A 19,806-nucleotide genomic window follows, 5' to 3' on the forward strand; every position below is an offset into this window, starting at 1 on the left:
CAGGGGAATCTGCCTTACGAATGAGCGGTAGAGTTTAACCATTGTGACGATTTCAAGTGTAATAATGCTTACCTATGAAATAAAGATTATTTTGAATTTGAATTTGAATTTGAACAGCCTGCATACACGCGTATAATGCTGAAAGTAGAACTGTGGCAGCGCTAGTTTGCGAGTAAATCTGAAAAATTTAATCGTTTCGAACGCTGACGTACTACGTATTTCCTCAGCTTCAACCCATTTCCTGTAGGCATCAATAGCAATAATAAAATATTTTCCGTATAATGGTGCAAAATCTGCAGGAAGTCTTTGCCATATGCCCGTCGTGAATTTCTGATAAGACTTACTTTTGCAACTTTTGTGGTATCACTACTCTGTACTTGTACAACATACAACCGTGTTCTGTGTACAACTCATTGCGCCTGTAAAAGAAACACTTTTCTTCTTCATTTCCCCACTTACATGGCCATCCGAATATGATGTACCGAAAAATCCTACTTAAGCATTTATCATGTTTTGTTGTTATTGCAATATCTTTATAACTCACTGGCAGAGTTTCACTAACCATATGTAAATAATGCTGCTTGTCGGCATTAGGCATAGTTCGTTCCATCACTCGCACAAGCCAATGGCAGCCGCGACAATGCCTTTGCGTTTCCATTGCCCTTCGAAGTAACTTATTCTATACTAAACTCGTACGCTTCTAATTTTACAGCCCAACGTTGTAGCCTGCTAGCCGCCGTTTGTGGTATACCCCCTTTGGGGCCGAAAATGTACACAAATGGTGTATGGTCTGTTTTTACCTTAAATTGTCAACCATAAAAATACTGATGCTGTTCTATATATTCCATACCGTATAGGATGGCTAGCGCCTCTTCATCTAATTGACTACAGTTTTTTTCTGGACCAGTCAAAGACCGCGACGCACAGGTGGCTGGCCGCTTCGAGCCGTCCGGATAACGGTGTGCGAAAACCGCCCCCATTCCGTACGCACTACTGTCTACTGACAATAGTATAATAGATTAAGTTTAGAAATAAAAAAATAATACTAACGGCAAGAACTGATCATAATGACACAACATTTTATCGCTCGCGAGTGTTTTTTTTATATTTTCAAATGCATTTTCACAGTCAACTTTCCCTACCCATACCTGATCTTTTTTAAGTAATGCATATAAGGGATGAAGCAAAGAACTTAAATTTGGAACAATTTTCCCTAGTACTTTATTAAGCCCAAAAAAGTTTTCAGTTGAGTTATATTTTCAGGTTTCGGGGCACGTACAATAGCTTCGATTTTCTACGTAAGCCGTTTTTGTCAATAATAAAACCTAGGTGTAATATACTTTTTCACAAGAATTGACATTTTTTAATTTTTACTGTCAGGCTTATTTATGCTAGTCGCTTCTTCCATGTTCTAAGTAGTCGCTCGATTACAGCCTTAGTATATGGGAAAAATGCAGCTCGCAGGTTTTTTTTATGTACTTGTCTGTCTTTGCATGTGACACATATGTCATCCAAAAATACTACTGTGTCAGGTAAACCGCACAACAAAAAGCAAATGTACCTTACATGAGTTGAACTGGCCGTACAAGCTTGTGAATCTGCAAATGAAAATAACAAATGAAAATGGATCCTGCATGTATGCCTTAGTCAAATGAATTTTTGAAAACTCTTCACCCTCACTCAACGCGGCGAATCACTCGCCAATCCGTGGTATAAAGATTCGTTTTCAATTCAAAATTGTTATTGTAGATTTGTAATCACCACAGATGCGGATGTCACCTGACGTTTTAATAACCGGCACCATTAGTGTCCCATAGTCCGAATGTTCCACCGGGTAAATTGACCCTTCGCGCTCTAATCTGACAAATTTTTTTTCCACTGCCGAGCGCAGTGCTAAAGGTAACTGGTTCGTTATCTGTGAGCGTAAACGAATCTCTTTTTTACAAGTTCCCAATATATCCGTAAACATTGCAGGGTAATCATTTTTAACTCACTAATCGGTCTGTTGTTTATTCGAAGTTGGTTAATATTAAATCGCCGAATCTAATAAATTCCATAATCGTTTCACCGCCATTTTGTTTCCGTTCTCTAAATATTTGTCTTTCTGCGATTTCGGATGTTTGGGGTTCCACGCGATTTTTAACTATTTCCACTAATTCACTAAACGACTTCTTTTCCGGTACGTCAGGCGCGCACAAATCACACATAAGATTAAAAGTACATTCGCCCACTAACGTAACCAACGTGGCCATTTTGAATTCATAATTTATTTTATTCAGTCCAATAAACTGTCCCACACGACACACAGGTCATCCGTCGTCCCGAACACAAATTGAACACTTAAATTTTTCCGCACGGCATCTAATAACTTTCACGCGTGGTATTTATGGAGATGAAAAAAAAAAAACAAAAATCCCATTCACGACGCCAGTGTAAATGTCCGTCAGTAAAACACGGCTGTGGAATGGCAACTAGTTTATTGTGTAAAGCCAAAGAACATTTTCCAGAAATAACGTTTGGTGGAAATTTCATAACTTCGAAAGTAATTTTGAGAGGAAAATGTTTTTTCTTTTAAACCTAACGTAACCTAACCTAACAGAACCTTATCGTGTCTTTGCGATAAACATTCAACATATCCTGAAATAACAACTGTTTCGTTATACTTCGCTTTTCGGTGTAATGAAAATTCAACCAAACGTTATTTCGGACAAAAAAATCGACCCCTTGGGATATACGAGAAGGTCACTTCTAAGCTCAGGTTCTGGGAAAAGAAAAAGATAGAGAGGAAGACCAGTAATGGCGTATAATGAATAAAAAAAAACAAGATCAAACTGAACAGCTAAATAGAGGTCAAGGAACTGGCTATGAACCGTGAGGAGTGGAGGATGCTACACCAACAAGAAGCTAGCCCTGTAATAAGATGAGAAGTCGCTTTAGACCTCGGTATACCAAGCTTTGTCGATGAAGCGCAACCGTTCGGCCTCGTCGTTGCGTTCCGTCAGTTCCTTGTAGTAGCTCGCCACGATGACCAGCATATAGAACTCAACCACTGAAATAGATGTAAACAATAAATATAGGAAAGTTTGCGTTAACAAAGGGTAACAAGTCATTTTTGTAAGACCGTCATAATATAATAATAATAATAACAGTGCATATTGTTCGTCGGTTCTTGAAACTGAGTCCCTAACCTCGGCCGACTGTGCCATTGCCAGGGAATGCAGCCTCTTCCATTTAAAAATTCAAACTTAAACTTTTAATCCATGGGAGGCGCAAAAGTCAACAACAGATATCCAAAATAATAATAAAAGTATTTATTTCAGAATCTTTTATCCACAGTGCTAGTAACAAACATTATGCTCTGATGTCCTTCTTCGGACACGGGAGAAAAAAGGAACACCGCGTTAAATACCATGTTATGTTCTACACATTCAATTATGTTCGACAAACACACACGGAAGTAAAAAAAAACAATGAATTGTCTTAAGTCTCGATTACTATCAGAACCGCTGCCAAGACTCACACAATCATACGTTAAACACTATGAAATCTTTATAATGATTGGTTGTAGGTAGGTAAAACATAAGTAAAAATGTTAAAATGGCAAACTGAGCTGAAGTATGTGGAACTCCACGTTGCACACGTGCCTAAGTCACCAAGCACTTCTACTGTATTTATTATTCTATCGACCCAACAAACCAGGTCCTTTCAAAAGAAGTCCGTTACCTACCTAGGATGCTGCAAGACGCCATTAAAATTTAAACAACATCCTGATTTCAACAGGGAAAAGCACAAACCAAATAAATACTAGTAAAAGAATTTATCTGTATCAACAGTTTGTAATTAGATAGACTGCAGTACTAATTAGTATGTTTTAATTTATTCTAATTTCCATTATCAGTTAATAATAAATTTTATTTAATACAAATTTATTATTATTATTATTTTAAACTCTATTAAACTTTATTATTATTATTATTATAGTCTGCCTTTTTTAAGACTGAATAAAACGACAGTTCGTTGTGCAAAAGTGTTGCCCGCTTGCGAACAGCTAGTGATTGCAATCGATAAATATCGACTATCGACTGAATATTGTTCACGCTTATGGAATAAATAGTCGAGCTTGATTCATTTGAATCAACCTCGACCCATTATTCATCCAATTACTGAGCACAATTTCATTTGAATTATCAATTTTTGTAAGTTCATTCATACATACACTGTATTTAGAACTATGTCTATGAAAAATACAAAGGGGAGACATATTTTAAAGTTAGTCATATTAATTCAACATACATAATTAAAAAAATAAAAATTGATCTCGATACTAGTAGACCAAATGTAAAAATAAGGATAAAGAAGGCAATAACGCAATTAGTTATCATTAGAAGAAGAGGAATCATTAGAACATCGTAACATTCATAATTCAGTCCTTTTTGGCAAAATTTTATCTTCTTTCAAGAAGAAAGAAAGAAGTTTGAGGAGTATGATAGATTTTGTAATAGTGGGTGAAAGATTAAGAAAAAAGGTGCTTGACACGCGAGCATACCGCGGAGTTGGTATAGACATCGACCACATTCTGGTGGTTAGCCGAATAGGTGGTCTTTTTACAAGGTGGCGGCATCGAGTGAAGGAACCTGTTAGTGTCCTAGAACGAATAAAAGTTGAGAATTTGCAGAAGACAGGTGTGAAAAATTAATATGTGAGTAAACTGATTGAAAGGTTTGATGGACTAGAGGAAGTATGTAGTATTGAAGATTTATGGAAACTATTTAAGGAAGGAATGGTAGAGGTCGCTACTGATATGTGTGGAGTATCCAAAAGGAAAAAAGGGCTGAAGAAGAGGAATGTTTGTTTGAATGAAGATGTCCGTAATGTTCTGTCTGATAAGAAGAAAGCGTGGTTAGATTGGTTATCTATGAAAGCTAATGAAAGAATACAAAAGGCAACGAAAGAGGATGTAAACGAAGCAAGGAAAGAGTATAAAAGAATAAAAGATGTAGCGAAAGATGTTGTGGGAAGGAAGAAAGAGTGCCAGAAAGACGAGTTTGACAGGAGATTATCTGATGACTTTCAAAGCAACATTAAGTGGTTTTGGAAGTCCTTAAGAACAGCTAGAGGCAAAACCACAACCTCGCAACTGCAAAAAATCAGAGGCCACGATGGCAGTATAGTGAAAGGAGAAGAATGCGTATTAAAGACATGGAAGGAGTATTTTGAAAGTTTGTTTGAAAAGGAAGATGTACAAATGCAGGCTCAGATCGCCATAGAGACGAGCGGAAGTCAAAATGAAAGTATAAGCATGGAAGATATTATAAAGGCATTGAATAATTAAAGCTGCGGGATATGACAGAATTACTGTTGAAATGCTGAGGGCTGGACAGGGTGTGATCGCTAGTCAGCTGTACCGCCTTTTCAACCTTTGTTGATCAAGCGGCCGAGTGCCAGGAGACTGGTGCAAGGCTGTCATCGTACCATTATATAAGCGAAAAGGGTCGCAGCAAGACTGCAAAAATTACCGCGAATTCAGTCTTCTTAGCATTGTCGGCAAATTATATGCAATGGTATTGATTGAGAGAGTGATGAAAGAAACGGAAGAAAAAATTTGGGACGTGCAAGCGGGATTTAGAAGAGGAATGGGATGGATGGATCAGGTCATCTCCTTGCGTAACATAAACGAAAAGTTCTTGGCTAAAAGACAAAAAGTCTATTGCGCTTTTATAGACTTGGAGAAGGCCTACAACAGAGTGTCAAGGAAAGAATTGTGGTCGACTTTGCCTATGTATGGGGTGGACGGCAGTCTAGTTCAGGCACTGAAATCTCACTATGAGGATTCCAGTGCCTGTGTCAGAATAAATGGTACTTACACTGACTGGTTCGATATCGGGAAAGGTGTTAGACAGGGATGTGTAGCGTCGCCATGGCTGTTCAACCTAATTATGGACAATTGTTTGAAAGTTTTGAAAGAGAGTACGTATGGGCTGAGAATGAATGGTTTACTCATTAAGTGCCTCCTATACGCCGATGACCAGGTGGTATTAGCATCGTCAGTGGAAGAGTTGCAGGAGATGGTAAATATTATGCATGGTGCTCTTAAAAGGAAAGGAATGAAAATTAATGTGGGAAAGACAAAGGTAATGGTTTTTGAAAGAGAGGAAGATATGACGATTTGCACGATATTGATTGAAGGAGAGAAAGTGGATCAAGTGAAAGAGTTTGTGTATTTGGGTTCTATGTTTACGTGTGATGGAAAATGTGAAAGAGACATTGAAAGAAGAGTGAACGCAGGGAATCAGGTGAATGGTGCCTTGCATACCTTCATGGGCAGCCAGAAAGTGTCTAAAAAGGCACGATTGGCTGTGCATGGGGGCGTGCTGGTTCCTACACTTATGTATGGTAGTGAATGTTGGGTTTGGCAGAAGAAGCATGAAAGTAGAATTAATGCAGTAGAAATGAGAGCTTTGAGGAGTATGGCTGGAGTGACTCGGATGGATAAATTACGGAACAGTGTGATAAGAGAGCGTTGCGGCGTGGAAGAAGATATAGTCACAAAGATAGAGAAAGGGATGCTTAGATGGTTCGGACATGTAGAGAGAATGAATGAAAGAATGTGACGAAACAGATATATAAGGCGAGTGTGAGCGGGCAAGTTGGTATGGGCCGACCAAGGAGAACTTATCATGACCAAATTGAGGCCATCCTAAAGAAGGGTCAGGTCAAGAGTACCCTTAACCGACGAGCGTGTATGAAAGCATTGATACGTGTTGATGAGGCGAAAGATGTGTGTCAGGACCGTAGCAAGTGGAAGACTGTTGTCTCTGCCTACCCCGATGGGAAAAAGGCGTGAAGTATATGTATGTATGTATGTAAAATTAAATAAAATATGTTGTAAAATGTATGCAGCGTAACGTCGAATGTTCTTAGGAAAATTAAAATAAGGCATTTCATTAATAACTTTTGTAACTGTGATTAAGTCGAGTTTACATTAATTTAATATTAGATATGACTGGTTGATGACTTTACCACCTCAGTCTTCCGTGATACCTGAAACCTAGGTTTATTTGACAAAATAAATATATGCTCATAGCATCACGATACGCGAGAAAAAATAGTTTCACTTCCTATGTGTAACAATCGGAACTCTAAACAATTATAATTTTTATTTTTTGTTATTAGAAAAATATACAACCTTTTCAACTAGGCACTCGATACAAGAAAATAATTTGACGAAATCTACTTGGAGCCATCTAATTCCATACAAGACGTGTTCACTTCAATTATATGTCTCACATCCAACAAGCTACTTTTCTTCTCATCTCCAAAATCTTGCAAAAGTACACTTACGGATGCTAACGAATTGTAAAATATATATCTGTAAGGCGTTGTTGTACAAATGGTGGAACGAGGTGACGGTCACCCAAAGCACCAGCAGAACCTCAGCGATGAGCTGTATCGATTTAAATACCACCCACGGCTTTATCATCTTTGCTTGCTCCTGAAATGTTAATTACTCATTTTAGAATTCATGGTGGTTTTATACTTGAAATTGTCGATTTAGCTTTCTCCAAGTTTTATTGGTTGTAAGCTCTTTCTACACTACTTTAAAATTTCTTACTATGGCGTTTCTTAAAACAATGGATCCTTTTCTATTATAACTTTTAATTAATACAAAGATTGAACATTTAGAAAAAATATTTCGATCCGGCCGGATTCGAACCGAGGTTTTCTAGCAAACCGTGCCAGACGCTCTGCCAACTAAGCCACAGAACGAACCAGTGGATCTCACGAATTTTTCTATGTGCTTGTTGTCGTATCTTTGTATTTGGTTTTTCAACGACTTTTTAGCCTTTTCTATTTCCTAGGACACTCATCAAATGTTTGACGAATCTTTGGCTAGCTGGAATATACAGAAGGCAGTCGCTAAAGTTGTTCAACGACTGCAACGTATTATATTATATGGCGTCAGTTGAGACAATTCACCTTCAGAGCTCCTAACATCATCACAGCGCTGAGCGCGAAAGATGTGAGGTGGATTGCGATAACTGCGATCATAGTGGAGAGTGCCACCAACGAGGCCCACTGATTAAAATCCATGAATTGTATGGTTTGAGACAGTACTACGACGCAACGTTGAACAGAGCACATGGAGTACAGCTGGAACAATGTATTAATTAAAATTTATCGGTATATTATACAGAGTAAAAAAATATAGGTGATAAAAATATTGCCATATCAAGTACTCGATAAAAATTTGTTCTGAAGTCTGAATCATCATCATGATAATGATGATTCTTCACTTCACAAAAAATATAAATATATATAAAAATAAATCTTTATATTCATTATAACTGTACTCACAATGACCACCAGCGCTGTCATGAGGCTGCCGAATCTGAGCGAGAGACATCCCGCGCTTTTGTGCCGCGGGATGTTTTGTAATGAAAATTCTGAAAAATCCCATTTACCGATAACATTTACTGTTTCTACCACTGCCTTAAGTATTACTGAAACCTAGCTACATATTACAGAAACTGACCAACATATTATTGAAATATATCTACATATTTCTGAAACTTACTACCTTAATACCGTCAATTTCTAGGTAATGCAACGATAACTACTTTCTAGCAAATGAAAATTTTTGTTGTTTTTTTATCACTACGTATTATTACTATAGCCTCTAATGCTATTTGCGGACAGCAAAGGAATGAATTCACTGCTTTCGTATGTACTCTCCGATAAATAAAATGTTTTAAAGGTGAGAGTGAGTACATTCCGTGTAAGCAAACCAACCTCTCTTCTACACCACCAGTTGCCATCAAAGTCAAAGTCAAATAATCATTCATTCCACAGACAAGATAATTTTTTTACACTTGAAAACGTAATTTGATTTAACTCGTTCGCTACGCTGACTTCCCCGAGACAAGCAAGAAACTCTAGGGATTGTTCTTTCAAACCCAAGCAGCACACTTATATCTAAATATATACTATAAGATATGTAATAAAATTTAATTCGATTGAATATTTTAAGAGTTCAAATTCCCTCAAGATATCTCGAAGAAGGTTTCAAGATGATTTAAAGTAAAAGTGGGCACAACTTTATTAGTAGATCACAAGACTGCTTTGAGAAACTATTTGTAGGTAGTGTTAAGAGTGATTCTTATCTTTTTTCTCAAGTAGCCCTTCTAGAATGCTACAAGACCATTTTTAGAACAGGATTATTAGGAGGATAGTCTTATAAACAGTTTTTAGATAATTTATAGTCTATGATAGTTTTCTTAGTAATGCTATTTTAAAACCAAAATACTAAAGCGTTACAAACATAAGACGCAATTCTCTTAATACTAATAGATTTCAAGTTTAATGGCTTACAAAATATAAACTATCAAAATTGCAACATGGCGAAATTAGATATAATATTTCAGACTTTTTCGCGCTACGTTTAATCTTTTTTACTTTAAATACATTGTGAAAAGTAATGAAATACCTGTCATAAAAATAATGCGCTCGCTGAATTTTAAATATTTATGTATAAATATAGACTTAATAAAAATATAGTTATCGATTTTCAGTTTTAAATATTTATAGAAAGCTTAAATATACAAAATAACTCACAAAACACACCCTTTCCAAGAAGTTCTAGGCTTCTTCAAGCTAATTTCAAATTAGATTTACTTTTTAAAAAGAAAAGAAATTTTTTTCGGCTACATCATAGTCATTCTTTAAAAATAAAAATGGCGATAAGAATTTAAAGCTTTTTTCAAAACACTGTTGGGAGCATTTTGTTTATAGCTTTATCTATAGAAAAACTTTAGAATACGAAAAGATTATTTTTACTTGCTTTAGTGTACATAGTTGATCTTGTAGAAGAATATTCACTCCTATGAAGCTTTTATGATTGTCTAGAAAACGCAATGTTTCTAAGCGATTTTTTCTTTTGACAGGATTACAAAACCTTTATAAAGAGCAAAAGTTGTAAGGTGTGATGGTGATCGTTTTGTGCAATAAATGGCCTTTCACACGTCACCCAAGGTCAAAAAAACAATTGAAAAAACCCAATTTGTCACAAAAAAACGTTATTCTGTATAATTATATGGAATGTGTTATATATGACTAGAAAGGTGGATAAATTCCGTATCAGATAAGGTATATATCAATGACATACCTAACTTATGTTGGTATGTATATATGATATTGATAGACGGCATAATACACATACACAACATGGAAGTACAGTAGTTTACGCGCACATTTCAAGTGTTTTTATCACTTCAGAACACGGAATTACTTCACAATGTTTATTTATTTGTCAACAAACAAAAATGCATCACATCACCGGCTCGCGTGCGAATTACCGACTAATGTATCGAATGATGTGACATAATTAGAAATGGTTAATTTCATTTTTCATTTATTTATTGCTTTTCACAGGTATGGTACAATTTAATAAACTTAAAACTATGACAGCATACATGTGATACCCTGTAAGGGCGTTGCAAATTAAAGTTAAGTGATAGTTACAATATAATTTAGGAACAATCCAAACTTAAAACGAAGGTAATTAATTGATATGGGTATTATTATTATATTTAAATTAAATTAAATTATATTTAAATTAAATTAATTATTATTTATACATGTTCAGCACTATATATAAGTCATACATTTAAGTCCCAAAACAATTCCAATCATGTAGAAGCATCAACTATGAGACATACAGTCAGTTAAAAGATGAGTTCTTTATCTTGGCCAACTTTCAAATACTTTTATCATCGAAAAACTCAGACATATTATAATAGGTTTTTAGGATGAGAAAATCGTTTAATTGTTTTTCAAAAACCTTATTTTTATCTAAATTTTTAATATAATTAGGGATATGATTATATATTTTAATTAACATAGAATGTGGAGCGCATGAAAATAGTTTTAAGCTAGAGAAAGGAACTTTTAGCTTATTTAGATAGCGATTATTACGCCTTATTAAATTTAGTGGAGAATATAAGTCTGCATGTTTTTTAACAAATTTACAGGCTTCAAAGATATATATACCTGTTAGGGTGAGAATTTTAAGTTTAGTAAAGTGCGGTTTACAGGAGGCCGTTTGATCGATGTTGGTCAATATCCTAATACATTTTTTTTGAAGAACAAAAATTTCATGGCAGTTATTGCAGTTACCCCACAGTACGATCCCATAGGCGAGTCGCGAGTGTGCAAACGCATAATAAGCTGAGAGGGCCGTTTTTAGATTAGTAACACGCTTTAATTGTCTAAGAGCATATATGAACGAAGACAGACGGCTCGATATTTTTTGTATATAGGGTTTCCAATTTATATGTGTGTCTATCTCGATACCTAACATAGTAGTCGAGTCTACAATTTCTAATTTAGTTGATTTATATTGATAATCGATCTCCAGGGCAGGTTTTTGGCGGGGCTTAAATTGGATTAATTTTGTTTTTTTTAGATTTAGTTGTAGGTTGTTGTGATCAAGCCAACCTGTGATTGAGTTCAATACCGCATCTAAGTCCTTCTTTAGTGAATTAGTACATGTGCAAGATAAAACAATAGAAACGTCATCCGCGAACAGTATGCTATCAAAAGGAATTGACTGAGGAAGATCATTTACGTACACTAGAAAAAGGATACAACCCAGAACACTTCCCTGAGGAATAGATCCGGTGATAGGAATGGCATTGGATCTGATAAGCTCAATTTCTCCAGTATGGAAATTAGTATTTACTATTTCAACGCATTGGGACCGATTCTGAAGATATGACTGGAACCATTTAAAAGCTATGCCTCTTACACCAAGACTATAGAGCTTGTCGAGAAGGATTTTATAATTTACTCTATCGTACGCCTTGCTCATATCGAGTAGCAGACCCACCGCATTTTTTTAGTTAATATAATATATAGCTCAAATTATAACGTTAAATTAAAAAAAAATAATTATAGCAATTATAATTTGAAAGAAATAAAGACGCTAAAATTATAACGTACCTTTTTTCACTTTGGTTTGGAGTACGTTAAGAAAATTAAACTAAATGCCATCTAACGACATAATTTTACAATATTTCAATGCGTCGATTTACTTACGCTGCTAACATACAAAATCCTTCTTCGTCCTGAGTTATCTCCCTTAATATTTCATAGATGGAACTATATTCTATGTAAAAATGGGTAGCTAATTAATATCAAATTGCGGCTCTTGTCATTGGTTGAAACAATTATAACGTGAAATATTTTCACATATTACTTGTAGCATTTAACATTTGGTGCGAAACGCGAAATAGCTGATTGGTTTATTGATGTTAGTCGTAGTTATATTATAAATTATAATTTTGGTTACGTTTTAATACGATTTTTTGCTAATGGTGGAACGTTAGCAAAATTTTGTCTGGTGATGCGATTTATATTAAGATATAATTACTTGGATTTATGTAGTTAGTTTAGCGTTTGTTTAATTAATAAGTTGTTGTAATATTTGTATATAAAAGTAGGATAAAGAATTATTATGAGTGTAATTTACTGTAAATAACCAGTGTAAAGTTTTGTGCAAATTGTAAATAGTAAATTGTTTTTTGTATGAAGAGAAGCTCATTGATTTATCGTCTATAACCTGTAACCACCATATAGTATATAATAGTTACAAAACAAGTGAAGCCAGTCATAACTAACCGTAAAAAACTGTTGACTATTCTATAGATAGACTATAGATGCTATACCTAGCAAGTAAGCACGCGTCAACTATTTCACGTTTCTTTCCATTCGTTACCTACATTATCACACGATCTTGAGCTGCTAAAAATTACAATTTTAGCACTTTAAGCGCGCTATAAAAATTTTGCATTAAGTGCGCTATGCGAATATAGCAGTTAATCTCATCTCTAGACATAATATCCAAGGTTCACCACCTACACCAGATCTTTTAATATTCTTTACTTTATCCATTTTGCATGAATTTACAACGTCCAATAGAGTAGAAACCCTAATTATAGTGTTTTTTTTACTGAAGACGCGCTATAACGTGTTTGTTAATAAGTATAAACACTACAGAATGTTACTACTAGAATAAACTTAAGAACACTAGTTTTTAGAGTATTAATAGACTTTACTGGATATGTTTAGAACAATTTTACTAAAAATAATCAGTTGATATACAAATGAATTTAAAATAAGTACTATAAGCGTAAATCTTTAGACAGATCACACTTAATTAAGTTGTTTGGTATTAAGAAGGTTTTAAAATGTTGACTTGAGTGAAATAAGTGTATAAGAACAATTTCTTTTTTCTAAAACTATTATAACTTAACTTAATACTTAATATACCTTAATACTAATATAACTTAATACTTAATATAATATACTTAAACTTAATATACCATATTAAGACTGTATATAGATATAATAGTTTTGAGGCGTATAAAGTATGATCCTTGGGAATAAACTTAACAGCTATAGAATACACTTTGAATCATAATTGTGTGGAATTTTCTTTTTACTCTTCAATTTCGTAATATGACTTATCAATTAAAATACTTTTAAGTAATGTAAGTTATAAACTTAAGATGATAATCTTAATAAATTCTCCGGTCCAGTTCCTCATAAAATAATTGTTTACCTTAGTTAAACGAAATCGTGGTACCATGAGTTTGGATTTAGTTCTAAGGTTAATATTATGGATATTTTCTTTCTTAATGAAATTATATATATTTTTACGGGCATGCAAAATATTTGAGGAAATGTACCTACTGTGATGCCACAGTCATGATACCAGTCTCCTTAAACTTTTCTCTGAGAACCTAAACGGTACACAGAACGAATGGCTGGTTTTTGCAACACAAAAATGGTTTGCATATCGGCCGCTTTACCCCACTTGAGAATCCAGTAGGACATTATACTATGGAAGTAACTACAGTAAACTAGTGTAGCAACGTCGGTTAGCTTACGTATTCGACGGACTGCGCATGCAGCGGACCTTAATTTGCTAGCTAAGGAAGATATATGTTGGAAACTATTGAAGTGTATCTAAGGTCACCCCCCAAAATACTTTTAGACAAAGAGGCTTTATAAACAAGGTCTAACTTTTTTCCATTTATTTTTATGATTGTACTAGTCGATTTTACATTAGGTAATTCAAATTTAACACACTTTGTTTTCTTGGCATTGAGCAATAAATTGTTAGCATTAAACTAATAAACTACCTTTGAGAGGGTGTCGTTAATATTATCATAGTTAACGTCATGTCTGTCTGTTTTAAAAATCAAGAATGTGTGGTCAGCAAACAATACTATTTCGTAAAGGTCCTTGACAAAGTATGTTAGATCATTGATATAAATGGGAAATAAGAAAGGTCCAAGTATTGAGCCCTGCGGAACACCCATTTTTACTGGAGATCCCAAACAACTTAACTCCATTTATGTCTACTTTCTGAATTCTACTGTTAAGATATGATGCGACAAGTTACAACGCCTTGCCATTTACTCCGTAATATTCCAGTTTCCTAACAAGAGTACTATGGTCCACAGAATCAAATGCCTTTAAGAGGTCACAAAAAACTTCAATAGCGTTTTGGGATCTTTCCCATTGCCCGCATTACTAGTCGATCTGCCACTAGTAAACCCATATTATTCACTATGAAAAATATGATTCCTACCGAAATAAGACAGTGATTGAATCAACATAACCTCTTCGAATATTTTACTTAAAGCTGGTAGAATTGAGCCAAGCCTCTATAGGCCTATTTCAATTCAACAAGGAAAAGTGATACTAGCAACTATTTGTTAGGATCAATTTTCCTACCGCTTTTGAATAAAGGAATAACCTTGCTGTATTTCATCAAATCGGGAAAAATGCCTTCGTCAATGCAGCTACTGAATGCATTAGCTAAATGTGGACATATTACGGAGTCTATAACTTTAGTCGATATGCCCCAGATATCTACTTTTTTTTACATGTATATATTTAAAAGAAGAAGAAGAAGAATCGTTTATTTCATGTTATCAATGTCACAATATTACAAATTGGAAATACAATGTCAAGGGATAACTATGATCGTCAGTAATAAAATTATAATAATAATAATGAATATAAAATAAAGTAGTATACTATATAACTACTGCTTGTCGAATAAAATAAAATTAAAATTGTTTCAAAAGAAACTCATCGACACTGTACAATTCAATATCCAATAAAAGGATTTTTAGTCGGGTACAAAACGTTTCATCGTTTCTAACACTTTTCAGGTCTGTGGGTAGATGTTCGTAGAATCGGGGACCTATTACTCGCGGATTTCTGGTTGCAAGTTCGGTACGGTGGGCAACGGATTTTAGTGTTCCCGCGTTTCGTAACGCTCGGCCTCCGCCCGTACGTCGCTCATAAGTAGCCAAGTTTTGACGCGCATAAACTATTATATCATAAATATATTGTGAGTACATGGTCATTATATATTATTTCTTAAAAAGGTTTCTGCAGGTCTGACCTTTTTTTATGCCTACTATTGTTCTTAAGTGCACGTTTTTGAAGAATAAATACCCTAATTGACTCAGTTGAATTACCCCACAGTGTGATGCCATAAGACATCAACGAATGAAAATATGCAAAATACGTCTGCCTCAATACCACATTGGAAACAAGAGGACGCAGTTTCCGCAGTGCGTATGCAGCACTTCCAAGTTTTTGACATAGAGTTTATAAATGTGACTTCCAGTTCAAATTTGAGTCTAGCGTTAAACCCAAGAATTTACAGGTGTTACATAATGGAACAATGGAGGTGATAATTGGCCTTGTTATAGAATTTCTTCCTGAGAACAACATAAGGTTTGACTTCGATTCGTTAAGAATAAGTCCATTCGCAGAGAACCACTCACACAGCTGCTCATACGTGCATGCTAATTTTTCTTCCAACTCGTTGTAGGTTTTAGCCCACACTATAACGGTTGTATCGTCCGCAAATAGAACCACAAGACCCCCTGATATAAAGTATGGCAGATCATTGATGAATGCTAGGAATAGTGTATATTACCTAGGGCGGATCCCTGTGGGATGCCAATGGTGACGTCACCAGCCGCTGACCTAGTTGTTGTACCGTTTGTACTGACCTGAACCGTTTGCCGTCTGTTTGACAAAAAAGACTTTAATAGGTTATGAGCGACTCCGTTGACGCCATACACAGCTAACTTTTGAATTAATAAATCATTTTCAATTACATCGAACGCCTTTGTTAGGTCACAAAAAATGCCTGCAGTTTTATACTTTTGGGGGTTGATGTTGCTCGCTTCCGTAGGTTTACCCTTGAGACCCTACAAGTGACCCCTGGGTGGTGCTAAAGAGCAATAACTACTGGTGGTAGGCTTCGGCCGTGGCTAGTCACCACCCTCCCGACGCAGTCGAGTCGCCAAATGGTTTTTACCGTGTTCCGACTCGTGTTCGGGAGTTGCCATTTGGAGGTCGGGTCTGAACAGTTGCATTGCGTCTGACGGCGAGTTGTAGCTGCTTGTACTGCCACACTGAGCACTCGGTTCTGGAGGCTAGCGGGATCCGAAGCACGGTGCACCGCTGGCCGACCGTGGGAAGTTGGGGGCCCAAGTAGCGGGAAAGCCACCCGTGAAAGGCTGCCCCGCCACCCAACGAAAAATCCCGGAATGCTCCACCTTGCCGGTTGGCGACCGGAAGGGAGGACCAGGTGGCCATCTCCGGGGGGGTTCGGGCGTCCCCGCGGTCTCCAAGCCGATTGTAACCTCGTGTGGCAGTATGAGTCTGCTGCTTGGTTGAACACGACGCAGTGCCTCGTTCAACTGCCTTCCTCCTGCCTATTCACTTCTCCAAATCCAAAAATGAAAAACTATAAAAATGGAAAAAAGTATACACAGCGGTTGCACGTCCTCCCACTAAAAGTGCACCTCACTAACATCCGAGGTCTGCACTCAAATCTCGATTCGGTCCACTACCACCTTGAAACCGACAAACCGCAGCTGCTGTTCCTCACAGAGACGCAGATCAGATGTCCGACTGACGCAGCGTACCTCAGCTACCCCGGGTATACTCTGGAGCACAGGTTCGTACCTCGTGCCGGAGTCTGTGTGTACGTTCGCGATGACATCTGTGTCAAGCGTCTCAAGAACCTTGAGGCACCGAGTTTTTCAATTTTGTGGCTTCTGGTTGACACAGGAGTTACACAAATAGTGTACTGCTGTGTTTACCGATCGCACAGTGGAGATCAGGAGACGACCAAGCTGTTCCAATATCTAAGTGAGACGTCTGATGAGATTCAGCATAGGTACCCAGCGGCGCAACTAGTCATTCTGGGGGACTTTAATGCACACCATCAAGAATGGTTGTTCCCATACCAGAAGACCGATCACGCTGGGAGAGAGACGCGTAAACTTGCGTTAACGCTAAGCTTATCCCAGCTTGTCAGTGGCGCCACTAGGATACCAGATGTTGAATCTCATACGGCTAATTGCTTGGACCTTCTGCTGACAACTGATCCGGACCGATACTCTGTGGTTGTGGAGGCCCCACTGGGTACTTCCGACCATTGTCTGGTGAAAACTGTATCCGTATACTCCCCACCCGATCAGGGCCCTAGTGGTATGAGACGGGTGTGGCGATACAAGTTAGCAGATTGGGACGAAATGCGCCATTTCTTTGCGTCATATCTCTGGCAGGCGTGCTTTACTTCAGGAGACTCGTCGAGCTGTGCTGATGCTGTAGTCGAGGTCTTGCGTTTGGGTATGGAGTATTACATTCCATACTCTGATGTACCCAATGGACCCCAAGCTCGTCCATGGTTTAACGCTAATTGTAGTTGTGCTGAAGCACGTAAACAGTCCGCGTACCAAGCTTGGGCAGATGCTCGACTACGCAAAACTCCGAGTACTCAGAACATGAAGAAAGCTTTTAATAAGGCCGCCAAGAAGTGCAAAAGCATGTTACGTAGGGCCAAGTTCGACCATGTGCGCCGCATAGGAGCCAAGCTTGCCTCTTATCCAGCAGGCAGCAAATCCTTTTGGTCCCTGGCCAAAGCGGTCGAATCGAACTTTTGTCGCCCATCTTTGCCACCTCTGCTGAGGCCGGATGGCTCGCTGGCTCATACTGCGGAAGAGAAGGCGAATCTCTTTGCCTCACTCTTTGCAGAAAATTCGCGTCTAGATGCCGCAGGGACCCTACCACCTACTTTACCTCAGGCTGGCTGCACTATGGCGCCAGTTCGCATACGCCAAAAAGAGGTACTTAGAACTCTGCGAAATCTAGACGTGAATAAAGCTAGCGGGCCAGATGGAATTCCAGCAATAGTCCTTCGTAACTGTGCACCTGAGTTGTCTCCTGTTCTCACACGCCTGTACCGCCTCTCACTTGAGACTGGTGTAGTTCCCAGATCGTGGAAGCTTGCAAACGTGCAACCTGTACCAAAAAAGGGAAGCAGAGCTGACCCTGTCAACTATAGACCTATCTCAGTCACTTCCATACTCTGCAAGACTATGGAACGTGTACTCAACAACCGTCTCCTATCGTACCTTGAAGACAACGATCTCCTCAGTGATCGCCAGTACGGATTCCGACGAGGGCGATCTACTGGGGATCTTCTTGTGTATGCCTGTCACATATGGAGCGAGGCTATAGAAAAGCAAGGCGAAGCACTTGCAGTGTCTTTGGACATTTCTAAAGCCTTTGACAGGGTCTGGCACGCAAGCCTTTTAAGCAAGCTTCCCTCTTATGGGCTTCCCACTGACCTTTGCAATTGGATCTCGGATTTCTTGAGCGAACGTTCGATTCGAGTGGTCTTAGAAGGCTACTCTTCCGAACATATGGCGATAGATGCCGGAGTTCCTCAGGGTTCCGTACTGTCTGCAACTCTCTTTCTGCTGCATATCAATGATATGTTAATTCCAGGTACCTTTGCGTATGCTGATGACAGCACAGTTGTAGATAGGTACTTGACCAATGCAAGGGTCAGTGGAGAGGAAATCCAGTCTTGTCGAGAGTCCATGGTTAGCCGTTTAGATTTGACACTCCAGGCAGTCTCCGATTGGGGCAATGCCAATCTTGTCAAATTTAACGCTACCAAAACGCAGGCGTGTCTATTCTCCACAAAACGGAGTCCCTTTGAGCTGACTCCGACTTTTCGTGATATATCCATACCGATAGCCGATTGTCTCCAGCTACTTGGAATGGACCTGTCGTCCAATTTGAACTTCGGCAGATACATTGAATCCACGGCCAAAAATGCAGCAAGGAAGCTTGGGATCCTTTCCAGGGTGAGGCGGTACTTTACACAGGGACAGTTGCTCCAGCTGTACCAGGCACAAGTCCGATCGTGCATGGAGTACTGCTGCCACCTTTGGGATGGCTCTGCGACATATCAACTGGCCACTTTGGATTCAATTGACAACCGTGCCAAGAGACTTATAGGTGACTCGGAATTAGTGGAGGCGAAGCTGCAGAGCCTTGAACACCGCCGTAAAGTTGCCTGCTTATCGGTATTTTACAGGATATATCACGGAGAGTGTGCGATGGAATTACATGATTTAATTCCGCCTTCCCCTTTCCATCACCGGGGGACTAGGCGTAGGCTTGGGTTCCACCCCTATGTTGTGGATATTCCAAAGATTCGCACGAAGCGTTACGCTTCCACATTTATATGGCGAACGGCTATGGAGTGGAATTCCCTGCCTGCAGACTTGTTCCCTGAACGTTATAACTTGGACCTTTTCAAGGCGAGAGTGAATAGGCATTATTTAGGTGTGCATGCTCCATCGTCGACCTCATCGTCACTTTCCATCAGGTGAGATGGAGGTCAAATGCGCA

At 37.9% G+C, this 19,806-nt stretch overlaps 1 protein-coding gene across 1 annotated transcript in view; it reads right to left on the reverse strand.

Moving 5' to 3' along the window:
- Positions 1 to 2,465: 2,465 nt before the first annotated feature.
- Positions 2,466 to 19,806, reverse strand: part of LOC113238215 — a 22,800-nt gene continuing 5,459 nt past the window's right edge. Inside the window, exons 2-5 of the mRNA XM_026474999.1 lie at positions 8,356 to 8,444; positions 7,978 to 8,151; positions 7,342 to 7,492; positions 2,466 to 3,049 (exon numbers count right to left, since the gene is read on the reverse strand). Of these exons, the coding sequence (XP_026330784.1) occupies positions 2,934 to 3,049; positions 7,342 to 7,492; positions 7,978 to 8,151; positions 8,356 to 8,444 (530 nt within the window). The 3' untranslated portion in view covers positions 2,466 to 2,933. The remainder of the gene's footprint in view (positions 3,050 to 7,341; positions 7,493 to 7,977; positions 8,152 to 8,355; positions 8,445 to 19,806) is intronic.

The sequence above is a fragment of the Hyposmocoma kahamanoa genome, unplaced genomic scaffold, assembly GCF_003589595.1.
Source record: "Hyposmocoma kahamanoa isolate Upper Pololo Valley unplaced genomic scaffold, ASM358959v1 95, whole genome shotgun sequence".
Classification (NCBI taxonomy): domain Eukaryota; kingdom Metazoa; phylum Arthropoda; class Insecta; order Lepidoptera; family Cosmopterigidae; genus Hyposmocoma; species Hyposmocoma kahamanoa.